Below are 19,444 nucleotides of genomic sequence, written 5' to 3' on the forward strand. Positions count from 1 at the left end.
AGATAATTTCAACAAATGGTGCTGGAACAACCAGATAGCTACATGGAAAAAATATCAAGACAGATATTAACAACTTTCACAAAAATATTAAAAATGAGGCATAGACCTAAATATGACACAAAAATATGACACTCCTAGAAGATAGCAGGAGAAAATTTAGATGACCTAGGATTTGAAAGTGACTTTCTAGGCCGGCGCCATGGCTCAATAGGCTAATCCTCCACCTTGCAGCGCCAGCACACCGGGTTCTAATCCCGGTCGGGGTGCCGGATTCTGTCCCGGTTGCCCCTCTTCCAGGCCAGCTCTCTGCTGTGACCCGGGGAGTGTAGTGGAGGATGGCCCAAGTCCTTGGGCCCTGCACCTGCATGGGAGACCAGGAAAAGCACCTGGCTCCTGCCTTCGGATCAGTGCAATGCGCTGGCCGCGGCGGCCATTGGAGGGTGAACCAACGGCAAAGGAAGACCTTTCTCTCTCTCTCTCTCTCTCTCTCTCTCTCACTCTCACTATCCACTCTGCCTGTCAAAAAAAAAAAAAAAAAAAAGTGACTTTTTAGATAAATCACCAAAGGCGCGATCCATGAAAGAATTGACTAGCTGGAATTCATTACCATTAAAAAATTTCTACTCCGTGAAAGACTCTCCCAAGAGAATAAAAAGATAAGCCTCAAATAGAAAATATTTACAAAAACAGATAAGGTAAAGGACTATTAATAAGAATACACAAAGGACTCTTAAAGCATCACAATTAGCAAACCTGAATTGAAAAGTGGGTCAGAGGGGCCGGCACTGCGGCATAGTGGGTAAAACTGCCGCCTGCAGAGCCTACATTCCATATGGGGGCTGGCCTGAGTCCCAGCTGCTCCACTTCCAATCCAGCTTGATGTTTGGCCTAGGAAAGCAGTAGAAGATGGCCCAAGTGCTTGAGCTTCTGTATACACATGGGAGACCTGGAAGAAGCATCAGACTCCTGGCTTCAGATCTGCCCAGCTCTGGAAATTGAGGCCATTTGGGGACTGAACCAGCAAATGGAAGACCCCTCTTTCTCTCTCTGCCTCTGCCTCTGTAACTTCGCCTTTCAAATAAATAAATATATATGTATATTTATAATGGGTCAGAGAGCTTGACAGATACCTCAATAATGAAAACATATAGGGGCTGGCATTGTGGCACAGTGGATAAAGTCACTGCAATGCCGTCACTGCAATGCTGACATTCTATATGGGTACCAGTTCGAGTCCTGGCTGCTCCACTTCTAATCCAGTTCCCTGCTATTGTGTCTGGGAAAGCAGTGAAAGATGGCACAAGTCGTTGGACCCCTGCACCCATGTGAGACCTGGAGGAAGCTCCTGGCTCCTGGTTTAGGTGTGGCTCAACTCCAGCTGTTGAAGCCATTTGGGGAGCGAACCAGAGGATGGAAAATCACTCTCTCTCTCTCTCTCTCTCTCTCTGTGTCTCTTCCTCTGCGTAACTCCAACTTTCAAATAAATAAATAAATCTTAAAAAAGTATATATATTCATAGGTGACACATATTTGAAAATATAGTTCACATCATATTCATCAGGAAATGCAAATTAGAACAAGAATGAGGTAACACTACACATCTATTAGAATAACCAAAATCCACAACACTGATTTCACATCCTAGCAAGGATGTGAAGCAACAATTCCTAGTGGAAATGCAAAATGGTATAGATAGTATGGAAGACAATTTAGTGGTTTCCTTCTTCCTTTTCTTTCTTTCTTTCTTTCTTTCTTTCTTTCTTTCTTTCTTTCTTTCTTTCTTTCTTTCTTTCTTTCTAAGTACTCTTACCATATGATTGAGCAGCTGCACTCCTTGGTATTTCTTTTTCTACCTATATGCACTCCCTTCTTGATGTCATCTGATCTTACGTCCTTAAACACTATACAACTACAAAGTCCGTATTCCCAGCCTGGAACCTCTTCTCTAAACTACAGACTCATATATTGCTTTGCCTACCAGACGTTACTTAGATGCCTGTATTAGTCTGGATTATTGAGAAAACAGAGCCTGGGGCAGAATGTTATTGCTCACACCTCAATGGACTGATGCATTTGCAGAAAAAGATCACTGAGGGGAAGTGGGAAGTCCGGCAGGAAGCAGAGAAAGCAAGCCTGAGTAGGTTTACTGGAGTGTCTGAGCTGTTAAAGATGCCCAGGTGTTTAGTCTCACGGAACGCCTTCAGAGCCCAGGGTATTAGCTACTGCATCTCACACCACCATCGGGCGAGAAAGAGCGAAAAGGGTTTTCTGCAGACTCCCCTTCTGGTCAGAATTTCTATCGCGGAGCATCAACTCCTCCATCTCCCAGGTGGCACCATTCACGCTCTTCAGCAGCAGCCGCTGAGGAGTCGGGCTCCAAGACGCCACACAGAATGCTGGAAGTGGAAGGAGCTACCTCAGCGGTAGATGTGCCAGGCAGTCTCAGAGGGTCATCAGTAATCAGAGAGCAGAAAACTCTGATCCTACAAATAAGAGGAGGCTTGGAAACTGGGTTTGGCACAACTAATTAGACATCTCAAACCAACATGCCCCAAAACAAACATTTAATTTTCCATCCAAACACGTTCTTCATTTTGTCATCGTAGAAAATAGTGGTTTTCTCCTTCCAGTTGCTTGAGCTAATAGCTTTCCTGCTTGCCCTACTTTGCTCGGATCTAAAATCAGCAGCTATGTCCCAGGGGTTGGGCCATATCACTGTTATACTTCCAAATATCTGTTCTTTGAGACCTGGTGCTTTTATTCATATTAATTTTTATTGACATAATTCACGTCATTAAATATGCCCTTTTAAAGGTAACAGCTCAGGGCTTTGTCACTCTTTGGGGTGTCTTTTTATTTCCTCACAGTGCCTTTGTAATCTTTTAGTGTTGACGAAACCCAGTTATCTTTTCCTTTGATTACTTATGCTTTGGTGCCCTAGCTAGGACATTTTTGGTTAATCCAAGGTCATAAAGATTTATATCTATGTTTTCTTTTAAGAGCTTTAATTTTAGTGCTTACATTTAGATCTTTGATATATTTTGAGTTAGTTTTTAAAAGGTTTATTTATTTATGTTAAAGGCAGAGAGAGAGAACGAGGGAGGGAGGGAAGAGAGAGAGAAAGAGAATGAGGGAAGGAGGGAAGAGAGAGAGAGACAGAGAGAGAGGGGGAGAGAGAGAGAGCTCTCTTCTGCTGGCTCACTTCCTGAATGATAACCACCAGGGCTAGGCCAGGCTGAAGCCAGGAGCCAGAATTCCATCTGTTTCTTACCTGGGTGACAGGGACTCATGTGGTTGAGCCACCATTTGCTGCTTCCCAGGTACACTGGCAGGGAGCTGGATCAGAAGCAGAGTAGCCAGGACTTAAACCAGCACTTTGAACATGGGTTGCAGTGTCTTAACTCCAGATCAAATACTCATCCCATTTTCTTCTTTATGGTAATAGAGTAAAAGGAATTATTTTCTTAATTTTGTTTTCATGTTCGTAGTTCACTGTTATAACTCAAAATACAATTGAGTTTTGTGTACTAATCTGGTATACTGTAACTTTTTTTTTAAAGATTTATTTATTTGAAAGGCAGAGTTACAGAGAGGCATAGGCAGAGAGAGAGAGAGAGAGAGAGAGAGAGAGAGAGAGTCTTCCATCCACTGGTTCATTCCCCAAATGGCTGCAATGGCTGGCGCTGGGCTGATCTGAAGCCAGGAACCTGGAGATTCTTCCAGGTCTCCCACAGAGGCGCAGGGACCCAAGGACTTGGGCCATCCTCTGCTGCTTTCCCAGTCCATAGCAGAGAGCTGGATCAGAGGTGGAGGAGCCGGAACTCGAACCGGCACCCATATTTGATGCTGACACTGCAGGCGGCGGCTTTACCCACTGTGCCACGTTGCGGGCCTCACATTATTTATTCTGTCTGTGCTCACATGTGTATTCCTTTGAATTCCCTCTATATTCTCAATATATGGTCATGTGTTCTACAAAGAGAGATAGCTTTATTTCCTCCTTTCTAATCTGAATGCCTTTTATTTCTTTTTATTGTCTGATGGACCTGGCTAAAACCTCAGTACAATATTGAAAATAAGTAGGAAGTGTGAATATTCTTGTCTTGTTCCTAATGTTGGGAGGAGAATCTTCAGCTTCATCATTATGATGTCAGCTGTGGTGTTTTTATAGATGCCAAGATATCACGTTGAGGCAATACCCTTCTAGCCCTAGTTTGCTGGATGTTTTTTTTTCTTTCATATATCTATGAAAGCCATACACACACACACATACAGTGAAATACTCTTGGCTATTTCAAATTCATTTTTTGAGGGGGGGAATTCACTGAGATGATTATGTGGATTTTTGTCCATTTTGTTAATATCATGTATAAAGTTGATTTTCTCATGTTAAACCATTTTGCATTCCTCTGACTGATTACAATTTGTGAGTGATCCTGTACCTGGCAGGGAGTCTGCCTGCCCTGCCCATGCAGGAGGTTGCCTCCTGGGAAAGACCCCACAACCTAACTGCTGGCAGGCAGCCGAAACCTCAGGTGGATTTCCACCAACCCCAGCTCCAAGTTAAAGGGCCCTGTAATTGCCAATCAGGTAGACAGCTCCCATGTGTGGCCCAGGCCCATTAGGACCACCTGGAAAGCTATCCTGCTACATGACCTTCAAGCTGATTGGAGAAGCATAGTGGCACCAGTATCAGTTCTATTCTATAGAAATACTGTTGCCCTGAATTAGTTAAGCCCCTTCTTCCTGCCCTTTAAAAGATGTGCTTGGCTATTAATAAAGCAGACATATTCACTGAAACTTGTCTCCAGTGCTTCTTGCCGAAGAACACCATCGCCTCACCATCCCAGCAGTGTGGGGGCCTCATGGGTTGAGCCGCAATAATTGGTCAGAATGTAATCCTTTTCATGTTGTTGGATTCAGTTAGCTAGTATTTTGTTGAAGACTTTTACATATATTCATAAAGGATATTATTTGTTGTTTCTTTTCTTGCAAGGTCTGTCTGGTATCAGAGCAATACTGGAGTCATTTTGAAAGGCTCTTTCAATGTTGTATACATCATAGTTTTCCTTTGTGCCTCATTTATTACAAAGGATACCAATGAAGAGATGCTTAGGCACGGCATGTGGGAAGGGCTGCAGAACGTCTATGCCCTCTAGAGGCATGCCACCCTCCAGGAATCTCCATTTTCGCGTATCTGAAAGCTGCACAATCTTTTTGGATTTTAGGGAGGTTACATTACATAGGCATGCTTGGTCATTCGTGACTGACTCAATCTTCCAATACCCTCCCCTCCTGGAGGTCAAAATGGATTGAGGAGAGCTGAGGTTCTAAACTTCTATCACACAGGTGGTTCCCCTGGCAACCAGTCCCCTCTTGTGATCCTCTGAGAACTCAGTTCAAAAGTCACCTATTAAAAAGAACTTTGGTATGGTTGAAAGGGACTTGCTATTAATAACAAAATACATTCCCTTCATCTTAATTGCTCTATCACTACAGTAGGGAAATTTCAAGGGTTTTAGTTCTGTGCCAATAGATGAAGGTAAAATGCCTCAATCCACTCCTTACTGCGGTTTTGTAACAGGATCTGAAAATAGTTAATGGAAAATTCCATAAGTACACATTTTGTTTTAAATTATGTGCCATTCTGAGTAGTGCGATGAAATCTCAGGTCATCCTGTTCTGCCAAGGACATGAATCTTCCCTTTGTCCACCATATCCACACTGTATATACTACCTTCCCATTAGTCTGTTAGTAGCAGTATGGGTTATTATTAGATTGACTGTTAATAGTACTGCAGTGTTTTTGCTCAAGTAATCCTTGTAGATTTTATTTAATGATGGCCCCCACGTACAAGGATAATATGCTGGAAATTCACATATGCAAGAGAACCTGAAAGGTGCTTCCTTTAAGTAAAAAGGCAAAGGTTTTTGACTTAATAAAGAAAGAAAAAAAGAAAATCATATGCTGAGGTTGTTAAGATGTACAGTAAGGATGAATCATCTCTCCATGAAAGTAAAGAAGGAAATGAAAATTCATGTTAGTTTTGCTGTCATACTTCAAACTGCAAGTAATGTCCACACTGCATGAAAAGTCCTTATTTAAGATGGGTAAGGCATTAATTTACAGAATTTGGTACTATCTGTGGTTTCAGGCATATACTAGGGGTCCTGGAACATATTCTCTCATGGAGAAGGGGGGATGACTGTATATATAATTCATATTACACCTATGATTTTTGTTCAACTTATACATGAAAAAATAGAAAAATCTTTACACTTTGACAATAAGGACATTTCTTTTTAAAATTGTTTTACATTTAAAGAAGCTGTGATTAAATGCTGTGAGAGGTGATTTCAAGCCAATAATGTCTATAGGCTGCATTATTAAGAGGAAAATAAATCCATAAACATTACAGGAACTTGCTTAAGCTCACGCTCACCAAGAAGACCAAAACTAGAAAAAAAAAATGAGAAAAAAGGCACTGGAGCCATCTAGTTAATAAGTTTTATACCAGAATAGCACAGTATATTCACATACAAGGAATTTAAAGATAGACATCAAGCATTAGTATTAAATAAGTCTCTGCAGTTGTCAGGGGATAAGTGTGATGTCATTGTATGTGTCAGTTAAGAAAAACAGGGTATTTAAGTTTTCCTTACAGTCTCTAAAATAAATTTTGTTACGCAATTGGTAATTTAGGGTCACCAAAGCTTGGAATCCTAATACTAATACATTGCTTTCTGACTGACCACTTCTCCACACTGGCTTTTGTAACACCTGATACATTCTGCATTAATATTGTTATACATTTCTTCCAGTGATACAACTCTACTGTTAGATTATATCTAAATAAGACTAGAGATATTCTTACATTATAGCAAAGACAGCAACTTCTGTTGTTGCTGACATACAGTCAAAATTTAAATCACATCAAAAGTTTTCTCATGACTTATAGGACTCCTCATCACATTTAAAAAATTATTTATTTGAAAGGCAGAGAGAGAGAGAGAGAAAGAGAGAGAGAGGGAGAAATTTCCCATCTACTGGTTCACTCCCCAAATCCTCCCAACAGCCATGGCTAGACCAGGCCAAAGCTAGGAACTCAAAATAGATCCAAGAGCCATCACTTTCTGCCTCCCCAAGTGTTCTTTAGCAGGAAGCTAGAAATTGGAAGCAGAGCCAGGACTTGAACCCAGGCACTCCTACATGGCATACAGGTGTCTCAAGTGGCAACTTAACCATTACACCAGATGCCCATATCCAGATTTTTTCTTAATTTTAGTAATGTCTGGCTCCAAGGTAAACTTGCATGATAAAAACTGAAGTACTGTTTTCTCCCCAGTGTGGGTTATTTTTTAAAACATAAAGTAAGAGCTGAATACTGATTGAAACCTTTTTTGTACTCATCAATGGCATTTTTAAGATTTTTTTTTTCTGGTATTACTTCTCCAGTACTAAATAAAGTTGGTGTATACACAACAGGTTTTCCCACATTCATCGTATTTAGGCTGTCTTCACCAGAATGGACTGATGATTAATATTAGAAGATTGGCTAAAACTTCTGCTGCTCTGGATACACTGGCAGGGTGTGGATTCTGTGTTCAGTAAGTTCTGTGCACGCACTGAAGGCATTCCCATATGCATCATATTTATATGGCTCTTCACCAGTGTGGGTTCTTTGGTGGTTAATGAGATCAGAGCGCCGACTATAGCTTTTGTCACAGTGACCGCATGCATATGGCTTCTCCCCAGTGTGGATTCTCTGATGTAGGATCAGAGCTGAGCACTGGCTGAAAGCCCTTCCACATTCAGTACACTTATATGGTTTTTCTCCAGTGTGGATTCTCTGGTGTTTGATAAGGTCTGAGTTCTGACTGAAACTTTTGCTGCACTGCGTGCACGGATACGGTTTTTCTCCAGTATGAATTCTCTGATGAAGGATAAGGTCAGAACTCTGACTGAAGGCTTTCTCACAACTGCTACAGTGATAGGGCTTTTCACCAGAGTGCACTCGCTGATGTTTGGTGAGGTCTGAGCTTTGGCTAAAACTTTTATTGCACTGTTGACATGTATATGGTTTCTCTCCAGTGTGTATTCTTTGATGCTTAACAAGATCTGAGCGGCGACTAAAGCTTTTATTACAATGACTGCACGGATAAGGTTTCTCTCCAGTGTGGATTCTCTGATGTAGAATAAGATTGGAACTCTGACTAAAGGTTTTCCCACACTCATCACATTCATAGGGCTTCTCACCTGTATGAATTCTATGATGTTTAACAAGATCTGATCTTCTACTAAACATTTTACTGCACTGACTACATGGGTAAGGCTTCTCTCCAGTGTGAATTCGCTGGTGATTAATAAGATCTGAAAGCCTACTGAACGTCTTGCTACATTGATTACATGGGTAAGGTTTCTCTCCAGTGTGAATTCGCTGATGTAGAATAAGGACTGAGCTCTGATTAAAAGCTTTCCCACATTCGTTGCATTTATAGGGTTTCTCTCCAGTGTGGATTCTTCGATGTTTAATAAGGTCTGAGTTTTGACTGAAACTTTTGCTACACTGATGACATGGATAAGGTTTCTCTCCAGTGTGGATTCTCTGATGTAGAATAAGATCTGAGCTCTGACTAAAGGCTTTCCCACACACATCACATTTGTATGGTTTCTCCCCAGTGTGGATTCTCTGATGTTTTATAACATCAGAACTCTGACTAAAATGTTTGTTACACTGGTTACATGTGTAAGGTTTCTCTCCAGTGTGGATTCGCTGATGTTTAACCAGGTCAGAGCGCTGGCTAAAACTTTTACTACAATAACTGCACTGATAGGGTTTTTCTCCTGTATGGATTCTCTGATGTATAACAAGATCTGAGCTCTGACTGAAGGCTTTCCCACATTCATCACATTTATAAGGTTTTTCACCAGTGTGGACTCTTTGATGTTTAATAAGATCTGAGCTCCGACTGAAACTTTTAATACACCAGCTACAAGGATAGGGTTTCTCCCCAGTATGAATTCTCTGATGCAGAACCAGGGCTGAGCTCACACGGAAGGCCTTTCCACATTTATCACACTCATAGGGTTTCTCCCAATGGGTTCTTTGATGCCTAATAAGGCCTGTACTCCAGGAAAAGCCTTGTCCACACTCTTCACAGCTGTATTGTCTTCCTTCAATGAGGTTCCGATCCTTTTCATTTAACTTATCCCCAAATTCACAGAATTCTCTGTCTTCAGAATCCTGGAGAACATCCTCTTTAGAGTCTCCAAATCCTTCGATTTTCACTGTGATTTCCTTTTCTGAAGCTGCCTCTCCAATCCTGGTCTGAGTCTCACCATCTGGAACAATAAACAAAATTCAAATGGAATGTGGTCTCCATACTGCAAGAAAGCTTCAGGTAAAACATCAGTATGTACCTATAAAACGCCATCACAATATGGAAGTGCTCCAAAACACTGGAAATTGCCTGTGAGGAAAACAAGTAATGGATCCCATTAACCATTTCTGTTTGCCACAGAAGATTTGGGAATAATGAAAAGTAATCCTGTGATTTGGAAAGTGTGGCTAAATTAAGAGCTTCTACAAAAGCAATTTATTAAAATACACAAGGTAAGCAGTTTGAAAGAGTCTAAAAAAGGAAAAGAATTTGGGCTTTATTTAGAACTGTCCAGCTACTTGGGCTAATATTATGGTATTAATAGAAAAAAAAAAAAGAAACAAAAGGAAAATACAATGTTTCTGTTAGTTTCCATCTTCTCTATCAATTTTAAGTGGTACTAAACTTATTGTTAACATATCAATGGAGCACATACTGTGTTCCAAGTACTTATACAATAAAATCATAAACAGGAATGATGCCACTGCCTAAGTATAGCAACCACTTAATACTGAGTTTTTATATAACTATTTGAATTTATTGTATGAAAACATACTTAGGCTTCCAAAAAAGTTACAAACTTAACACTCTACTCTGGATATTATGGCTTATATTCTCACCCATATGGAGGGCTATCCTACTATCCATAAATGGGCTATCCTAATTTCCATAAAATATGCAGGAAAATGGTTGATTACATTGGGAAAAAATGTGAGTCAGCTGGCCAGAGGTAAAAGGAATTCTGAGAAAATTTATTGCATATACTTTAGTACTGCTTGACTATTTTATCACCAATGTTTTATTAGCTATTTTCAAAAAACGAATGATTCACAGTAAAATTGTTGAATTAAAGAATATTGGCTGGTGCCGAGGCTCACTGGGCTAATCCTTTGCCTGTGGTGTTGGTTCTGTCCCAGTTGCTCCTCTTCCAGTCCAGCTTTCTGCTGTGGCCCAGGAGTGCAGTGGAGGATGACCCAAGTCCTTGGGCCCTGCCACCTGCATGGGAGACCAGGAGGAAGCACCTGGCTCCTGGCTTCAGATCGGCACAGCGTGCCAGCCGTAGCAGCCATTTGGGGGGTGAACCAATGGAAGGAAGACCTTTCTCTCTGTCTCTCTCTCTAACTCTGCCTGTCAAAAACAAAACAAAACAAAACCAAACCAAACCAAAAACAAAACAAAGAAAAGAAAAAAGAAAGAATATGATACTGGGGTTGAAGCCGTGGCTCACTTGGTTAATCCTCCGCCTGTAGCGCCGGAATCCTATATGGGCACCAGGTTCTGGTCCTGGTTGCTCCTCTTCCAGTCCAGCTCTCTGCTGTGACCCGGGAGGGCAGTGGAGGATGGCCCAAGTGCGTGGGCCCTGCACCCACATGGGAGACCAGGAAGAAGCACCTGGCTCCTGGCTTCAGATCAGTACAGCGCCAGCCATGTCGGCCATTTGGGGAGTGAACCAACAGAAGGAAGACCTTTCTCTCTGTCTCTCTCTCTCACTGTCTAAAAAACTCTACTTGTCAAATTAAAAAAAAAAGAATATGATATCTATATTTGTATATGATGTTGAAGTAAAAATTAATATGGCTGTAGTTGGGTCAAGAGAGAAAAGTTTGTAAGCCTCAGAAATCATGTTTCACAGGCTATGGTTTACTTCAGAGTCATAAAACCCCTCAACCTGTAACTTCCAGATAAGGAATGTAGTTTGGAAAGAATGTGCTTGCAAGACCCCAGATTGTGACCGTTTTCAATCCTGGGACTTTTCAAAAGACTTATTGCTTCCTGGTAACTCCCTCATTATCCCCTCACAACCAATCCTGTATATAGCTAAATGTCTGAACAGACCTTCAGCACCAATCTCAATTCATCCAAAACACTTTGTGCAACTAACAGGGCCAGCTGAAAACTGTTCGGGACAAGTTATTTCACCTCACCTCACTGTTCCCCCTTTCCCTTTAAAAACATAGTCTGCCTTCCCTTGCCAGAACATCTGTTTATCTTCTAACTAAACCTGTGTCTCCTGGTTTGCAAATCTATTCTGGACCTGCAATCTTTGTTTTTATTTTAACTTAATTTCTTGGTTTACAAATCGTTTTAACCTGATTTCTTGGTTTACAATTTGTAGTATTAAGCACAAGAGCACAGCCTGATAACACATATGGCTCTGAAAACTGGTTATAAGATTATGGTAAAGACGCAAAAATTCATCCTCTTTTTCTGGAAGGAATACCTCTGGACATGTTGATAGGTGTTTTGTATGGGACGTATAGGAGCTAGATGGTATGCTCAAACTATGACCAGAACTGACAGGGGATGGCCAACCCGGTAGTCACTTGATTTCAAGGAACTTGAGAGAGATGTACCACAGCATTATCTTTTGATAAGAGGTGACTTCTTTTAAGGTAGCATGTGCTACTCTGCTCTCAAGCTAGCATCTCTTAAATTCTTGCTTGCTTTCAACATAAGGCTAAGGGACTTTCCAATGTGACCGAACTGATTCTTGAGAATTTATCTAATTCTTCCATCTTAAGTTGTTCATTTTCTTTTCTTTTCTTTTCTTTTTTTTTTTGACAGGCAGAGTGGACAGTGAGAGAGAGACACACACACAGAGAAAGGTCTTCCTTTGCCGTTGGTCCGCTTTCCAATGGCCACCGCAGCCAGCGCGTGGCAACTGGCGCACTGAGCTGATCTGAAGCCAGGAGCCAGGTGCTTCTCCTGGTCTCCCATGGGGTGCAGGGACCAAGCACTTGGGCCATCCTCCACTACACTCCTGGGCCACAGCAGAGAGCTGGCCTGGAAGAGGGGCAACTGGGACAGAATCCGGCTCCCCGACCGGGACTAGAACCCGGTGTGCTGGCACCACAGAAGGAAGATTAGCCTATTGAGCCACGGCGCTGGCCCTAAGTTGTTCATTTTCAACAGCACTATATATTCAGTCTGGAACAAGAAGAGCTTGAATGCTAGTTAAAGCTTCTTCCATGGTTATCCACAGTTGTTTTCTGCCTGAAAAGTCTTTCTCCCAGAGTTCCTCTATTCTGTTATCATCTCCAAATGGATCTAAGGGTGGCATCACAGATCAGAGGGCTGAGGAGTAAGATAAACAGCTGTTTTCAATCTCTATGCTCATTGAAGGTACATGTTTCTGCAACTGTATCAGAAAGGAAGTGGAAACTTCTGTCTATCCAAGATGAATCTTAATTACTAGTTCTTACAGTGGGATGAACCTGAGGCTGTTCACTAAATTGGTATGAAGTTCCCTTGCAGGGGAGTTAGTAACAATCAGGGCACACTTTGGAAAGCTGTCTGAACATGTTTCTTGGATTTGGCCTGCAACCATTTCCCAAATTCTTACGCATCAACATACAAAGAAGTAGAGAAACAAACATACATTGTTCAGGTGACCATATAATTTGGTTAACATGCTTGCCACTGATTACCATGGACATGTGTCAAATCTTGTTAAAGAGCCTGTAAGACTCCCATACTTCCTATTTTGTTCTTAAGATTTATTTATTTGCTAGAGTTACAGAGAGGGAGGGATGGAGTGGGGGGGAGAGGGAGGGAAGGAGAGAGAGAGAGGGAAAGAGGGGAGGAGGGAGGGAAGAGAGATCTTCCATCCACTAGTTAATTCCCCAAATGGCTGCAACAGCCAGGGCTGCGCCAGGCCAAAGCCAGGAGCCAGCAGCTTCATCCAGGTCTCCTATGTGGGTGGCAGGGGCCTAAAACAGTGTGCCTGGGTTCAAATTCCAGTTCTCCCAATTCTAGCTTCCTGCAAATGAACATCCTAGGAGTTAACAGGTGATGGCTCGAATAGTTGCATCTCTGCCACCCATGTGGAAGACCTAGATTGAGTTCCTAGCTCTTTGCTTCAGCCTGCCCCAATTCTGGCTGTTGCAGGCATTTTGGAAGTGAACCAGTGGGCAGAAGGTCTGTTTGTCTGACTCTCTTCCTTTCAAACAAAATACATTTTTTTTTTTAAATTAGAAAAGCAAGGAAAACCTAATGGTTAAATGCTGAATGCTTTTCTCCTAGGAACACAGAAGCAAGGCAAAGATGCCTGCTTTTATCACTCTATTCAACATTTCTATCAATGTAATAAGATGGGACACAAACTGATTCTAAACTTTATACAGAATGGCACAGAAGAGTCTAAAACATTTTGGAAAAGAATAACAAAGTTGGAGAAGTTTCACTACCTGATTTCAAGCTTTACTACAAAGCTATAGTTTCGAGGCGGTGTGGTACTGCTATAAAGATAATTTACTACTACAACAGAACAGAATCCAGAAATGCATGTACACTTGTTCAGCAAAGGTGCCAATTTAGCAGCAAAAGACAACTTTTTTTCAATAAAACTGTTGGAATTGTGTATCATGATAACAAAAATGAACCATGACTTTTTCCTCAAGGCATTACTAAGAAAAGAACATTCATGTATCTGACAATGGACATATATCTGGAATATATAAAGAACTTTTAGAAATTAGAAACACAACTCAATAAAAAGAAGAAAGTATTAGAATACACAATTACAAGTTTGATGAATAGTCAATAAGCACATGACAAAGCACTCAAAACTGCCAGACTGCCAGTAATCAGGAAATGCAAATTAAATCACATGGCACTAGCATGGCTAAAAGTAAAATGTTTGACAATACACACAAGTAGCATAGTAAATGGTTAAAGACTGATAGCCATGTGGCACAGCATTAAGCATCCACTAGGGATGTCTGCATCTCAAACCAGAGTGCCTGGTTCGAGTCCTGGCTATTCCACTTCTGATCTAGTTTCCTGTTAATATGCAATGTGGGAAGCAGCAGACAATGGCCCAAATACTTGGGTCCCTTCCACTCATATGGGAGACACTGAATGAGTTGTGGGCATCTGGCTTCGGCCTTGCCCAGCCCTGACTGTTGTGGGCTTTTGTAGATGGAACCAGTAGACTGAAGATCTCTCTCCATCTGTTTGTCTCTTTCTCTGTCTCTCTTTCAAATAAAATGAAAATAAATAAAAACCTTAACAAAAGGTTGATAAGAATGTGGAACAACTGGGACTCTCATACACTGCTGACGGAAAGGCAAAATGTTACAACTACTTTGGAAATTCCTGCAGTTTTTCATAAAGTTAAACATGATTTTACCAAATAATTATTTCTAGGTATTTGCCCAAGAAAAGTGAAAACATACATTCACACAGACTTACACACAAATGTTCAGGGTGGCTTATTAATAAATAGTAAAAATCTAAGTAATCCAAATATCAACAGGTAAATCAATAAACAAATTATGATATAATGGAATACTACTCAGAATTACTGATGAAATAACAATATGCATGAATAAAAATTCATGCTGTGGTGATAGATGCATTAATTTCACAATGTGTATATATATATATCAAATCATCATATTGTACGGTTTGAATGTATATATTTCCTTTATGTATATCATTTCAATTGTGCCTTAATAAACCTGGGGAAAATTTCACCAAGGAATATAACAATAAAAATAATTTCTCTCCAAAGTGGCAGAAAGTGAACCAGTGGTTGCATAGGACTGAGGAGGGACTAGGATTGGAGTATAAGGAAATTTTTTTTTTTTTTGACAGGCAGAGTGGACAGTGAGAGAGAGACAGAGAGAAAGGTCTTCCTTTGCCGTTGGTTCACCCTCCAATGGCCGCCACGGCCAGCGCGCTGCGGCCGGCGCACCGCGCTGATCCGATGGCAGGAGCCAGGTACTTATCCTGGTCTCCCATGGGGTGCAGGGCCCAAGCACTTGGGCCATCCTCCACTGCACTCCCTGGCCACAGCAGAGAGCTGGCCTGGAAGAGGGGCAACCAGGACAGAATCTGGCGCCCCGACCGGGACTAGAACCCGGTGTGCCGGCGCCGCAAGGCGGAGGATTAGCCTAGTGAGCAGTGGCGCCGGCCAGTATAAGGAAATTTTTAGGGGGCACGTTGACATAAAGGGTTTTTGTTTTGATTGTGAAGGTAGTGGACATGGGTGTACAAATATGTCAAAACTCATCTAAAAACATAATTAAAAGGGGGTCTACTTTATTGTCTGTACATTATGTCTCACTGAATTAGACTTAACAAAAACCAGTAAGAATGCATTAGACTTGAACAATACAAATAAACTCTGTTGCTTCATTTCTCCTCATACTAATTCTGTTTGAAAAACTTTATGTAATTCCTAAAGTCTCTGTGTTTTAAATATTTTATACACAGAAAAAAGTATATATGTAAAGAAATGAATAATAATAATGTGACAAATGAAACTGAACCTTCCATTCAGCTTGACAAGAGAAACATTAGCAGAATATTTCCCACAGCCTACAGCCCCGCTGCGTGTGCTTCCCTGGTCCTGCTCTCCCCGATCCCTTCTCCAGCTAACCTCGTCATTACATGCTGAATTCTGTATTTCACTTCTCTGGCTTGTCTTCATGATTTTACCAAATGTCTGTATTTTTAACAAAATGCTGTTTGGTTTATAACAAAACTGAGTTGGGCCTCTCCCCCCAGTTAATTTCTGGAAGCCCATCCCCTGATGTGACTGTATTTAAAGATAGGTCCTTTAAGGAGGGAGTTAAAGGAAGTCACAGGGTGGGGCCCTAATCCATGGGACCTGCAGAGGAAGACACCGGGGGATGCATGCACACGGAGAAAAGGTGGCCATGCGCAAGCTGGGGAGAGGCCTCAGGAGAAACCAACCTTGCTGTGCCCTCAGTGTTGGACTTCCAGCTGCCAGACCCTAAGAACATAGATTTCTGCTGTTTAAGCCACCAGTTTGTGGTATTTTGTTCTGGTAGTCCAATGCAGGATATTTCTGAACCTTATGTATTTGTGGAATTACACCACATGTATTTTGTGAACTGCATTTTTTGCTCAACTTTGTTTCTATTGTAGTCTGTCCAATATTCACTACTACAATGTGACATAAACCACAACACATTTACCTGTTCTCCTGCAGTCAACAAAACAGTGCTGGTATGAGTATGCTTGCACATTATCTTGGTACAAATATGCAAGTGTTGGGCTGGCGCTGTGGTGCAGCGGGTTAACACCCTGGCCTGAATCACTGGCATCCCATATGGGCACCGGTTCTAGTCCTGGCTGCTCCTCTGGCGATCCAGCTCTCTGCTGTGGCCTGGGATAGCAGTGGAGGATGGCCCAAGTCCTTGGGCCCCTGCACCCACGTGGGAGACCCAGAAGAAGCTCCTGGCTCCTGGCTTTGGATTGGCGCAGCTCTGGCCATCACGGTCAATTGGGGAGTGAACCTTCGGTTGGAAGAACTCTCTATTTCTCTGCCTCTCCTCTCTCTGTGTAACTCTGTCTTTCAAATTAATAAATAAATCTTTAAAAACAAATGTGCAAGTGTTTCTCTGGGTTATATAAACTTAGAATCTAATTTATATTTGGGTCTTCAACTAGATACTTCCAAAGTTGTTGAACCAATTCACACTTCCATCAGGAGTGTCTAAGAATTCAAAGGTGTTCTACAGTCTAACTAAAAGTAAGTCTATTCCCTGTTAAAATTTGTAACTCTTTATTTCAGAGGAAGGGAGAGAGGGAGAGAGAGAGAAAACTCCCACCTGCCGATTCACTCCCAAAATGCCCACAATGGCTGGGGCTGGGCCAAACGCCTGTTCTTTACCTTTTAATTCTGTCTCTCCAAGAACTTTTTGAAGTACCTTTATGTATCTGCGCAGTCTCCAACAATGACTCTGGAACTGGTCATGTGACTTGCTTTGGTCACGGAGACACTAACAGATGTAACAAAAACATGAGTGTGAAAAGTGCTTATGTATCAGAGAAACTGTCCTCTCTGATTTTGGAAACTGGCTTCCCTATGAAAAAGTCCAGCCTAGATTGCTAGGAGATGCAGTACCAAAGCCATAGACAGCACTGTCAGGCATATGATTGAAACTTAGACCTTGGTCCCAGGAAAGCTACTCACTGACTGAATAAATGACCCCAGATAAGATCACGAGAAACAAATCCGCCTAAACAAAACCAGCTCAAGCCAATGACCTACAGAACTATAAGAATATGATCTAAAAATGTCAGATGTACAGGGCCGGCACTGTGGTGCAGTGGGTTAAAGCCCTGGCCCACAGCAATGGCATCCCATATGGGTGCTGGTTTGAGTCCTGGCTGCCCTACTGTTGATGCAGCTCTCTGCTGATGTGTATGGGAAAGCAGCAGAGGATGTCCCAAGTCCTTGGGCCCCTGCACCCATGTGGGAGACTCGGAAGAGGCTCCTGGCTCCTGGCTTCGGGTTGGTGAAGCTCCAGCTGTTGGCAGCCATCTGGGGAGTGAACCAGTAGATGGAAGACCTCTCTCCTCTTTCAAAAAAATAAAATAAAATCTTAAAAAAAAAAAAAAGTCAGATGTTGGGATTGGTGCTGCAGCATACAAGATTAAGCTTCTGCTTGTGGCACTGGCATCCCATGTGGGCACCGGTTGAAATCCTGGCTGTTCCAGCATCCCAGATGGGCACTGGTGCATGTCCCAGCTGCTCCTCTTCTGACCCAGCTCCCTGCTAATGGCCTGGGAAAGCAGCGGAAGATGGCCCAAGTGTGTGGGCCCCTGCACCCATGTGGGAGACCTGGAAGAAGCCCCTGGCTCCTGGCTTCAGATCAGCCCAGCTCTGGACATTGTGACCATTTTGGGAGTGAACCACTGGATGGAAGACCTCTCTCTCTTGTTCTCTCTCTAACTCTGCCTCTCAATAATCTTAAAAAAAAAAAAAAAAAGCCAGATGTTTTCAATCACTAAGTTTGGGTTCCATTATTCTGGAGTCATAGACATAATTCTCAAAATAACCACCAGGGTATGGATTAGCATATACTTATAACATGAGGACAAAGAACCGCAAAGTTCTGAGTTACTTAAGCTAGCGACAAAGCTAGTATTCGAACTCAGGTTGTCAGAATCCAAAACTTTGAACCATGCCCCCTGTAGTAGACTAGAAAGACGACTTGAAAAGATTTTACCAAACACCTTCAGACCGGGGATAAAGAGATCGGAAAGGGGAAAGTGGGTACGTCCGGGGCCTCAAAAAGAGAGAACTGTCTGGGTATGTGATCGCTAGAATGTGAATACAGCCACGGCACGATGCTGGGAGCACTGGAGAAATGGCGTCGCCCAGCAGGGCCGAGGGTGAGGCCGTGAAGCACCCTGACGCCAGCATGGGGTGACACCCCACCCCGGCGAGCGGCATACTGCTCCTCACCTGCCGGAGGCCGGTGTCCTTGAGGTTCATAACTGAACTGGATCTCCATGGGCGGCTGCTGGACGCCTCAGGGAACAGATGGAGTACCATGTCTTCCGGAAGCTTTCCTTGTCCACCTAAGGGTCCGAGACCCAGAGGCCCCCGGGCACCCCTGGGCTTGGCAGGGAGTCATTTTGCAGGCTAGAGACGTGACTTCCCAGACCGGGCCACCAGAGACATCCTCTAGATTTAAACGAAAACAAACATCTCGTTTAACCTCAAAGGGCTTCCGCCCCATCATCCAGGGAGTCAGCCATTATCGCCCCCACTCCACGGCCAGCGACCGGGGCTCCTGCCATCCAGACACGGGTGTAACTGGAAAGAACCATGGGACGACAGTTTCGCATTCGTCCTCGGGGTTCATACCGTTACTTGCTGCCTTTTCTATACAAAAATGACACCTTCGCTTCTCCCAACATTCACAAATTCAGGCTGCCCGCTGATTCGCGCAGACTCATCCAATACCGCCACCTGTCTCCCCAGCAAAGCTTCCGGCCTCCATTCAGCTGCACCCGCAGCCCGGCAAGGGCGCACTGGGCTAAGAACTGGCCCTGGCCGGCTCTCCGCGGCCTCGACTCTCCCACGCAAACGGCTTCCAGGCGGCGATGCCAGGCCGCTTGCCAGGCAAGCTCACTCCCGAGTCCCTCGCCTTCCGCGACCCCCCATCACCCGTACCTCGACATGGTCTCCGGATGGCTGTCAAACCTCACACACGGCTCTCCAGCCATGGCCCTGTCCTCTCTAGGAATGCGGGAGGATCGCTCAGCTCTATGGCCAGTCTCTGCGCATGCGCGGGGC

At 43.0% G+C, this 19,444-nt stretch overlaps 1 protein-coding gene across 1 annotated transcript; it reads right to left on the reverse strand.

The window, feature by feature from the left end:
* Positions 1-6,494: 6,494 nt before the first annotated feature.
* Positions 6,495-19,414, reverse strand: LOC100352411 (zinc finger protein 271). The gene is made up of 3 exons (XM_008261198.4): positions 19,322-19,414; positions 18,608-18,829; positions 6,495-9,343 (listed from the first exon to the last, which is right to left on the reverse strand). Exons 2-3 carry the CDS (start codon positions 18,654-18,656, stop codon positions 7,557-7,559), a joined length of 1,836 nt encoding a protein of 611 aa, XP_008259420.2. The 5' UTR covers positions 18,657-18,829; positions 19,322-19,414; the 3' UTR covers positions 6,495-7,556.
* Between the last annotated feature and the right edge of the window lie 30 nt (positions 19,415-19,444).

The sequence above is a fragment of the Oryctolagus cuniculus genome, chromosome 10 (genome assembly GCF_964237555.1).
Source record: "Oryctolagus cuniculus chromosome 10, mOryCun1.1, whole genome shotgun sequence".
NCBI lineage: Eukaryota > Metazoa > Chordata > Mammalia > Lagomorpha > Leporidae > Oryctolagus > Oryctolagus cuniculus.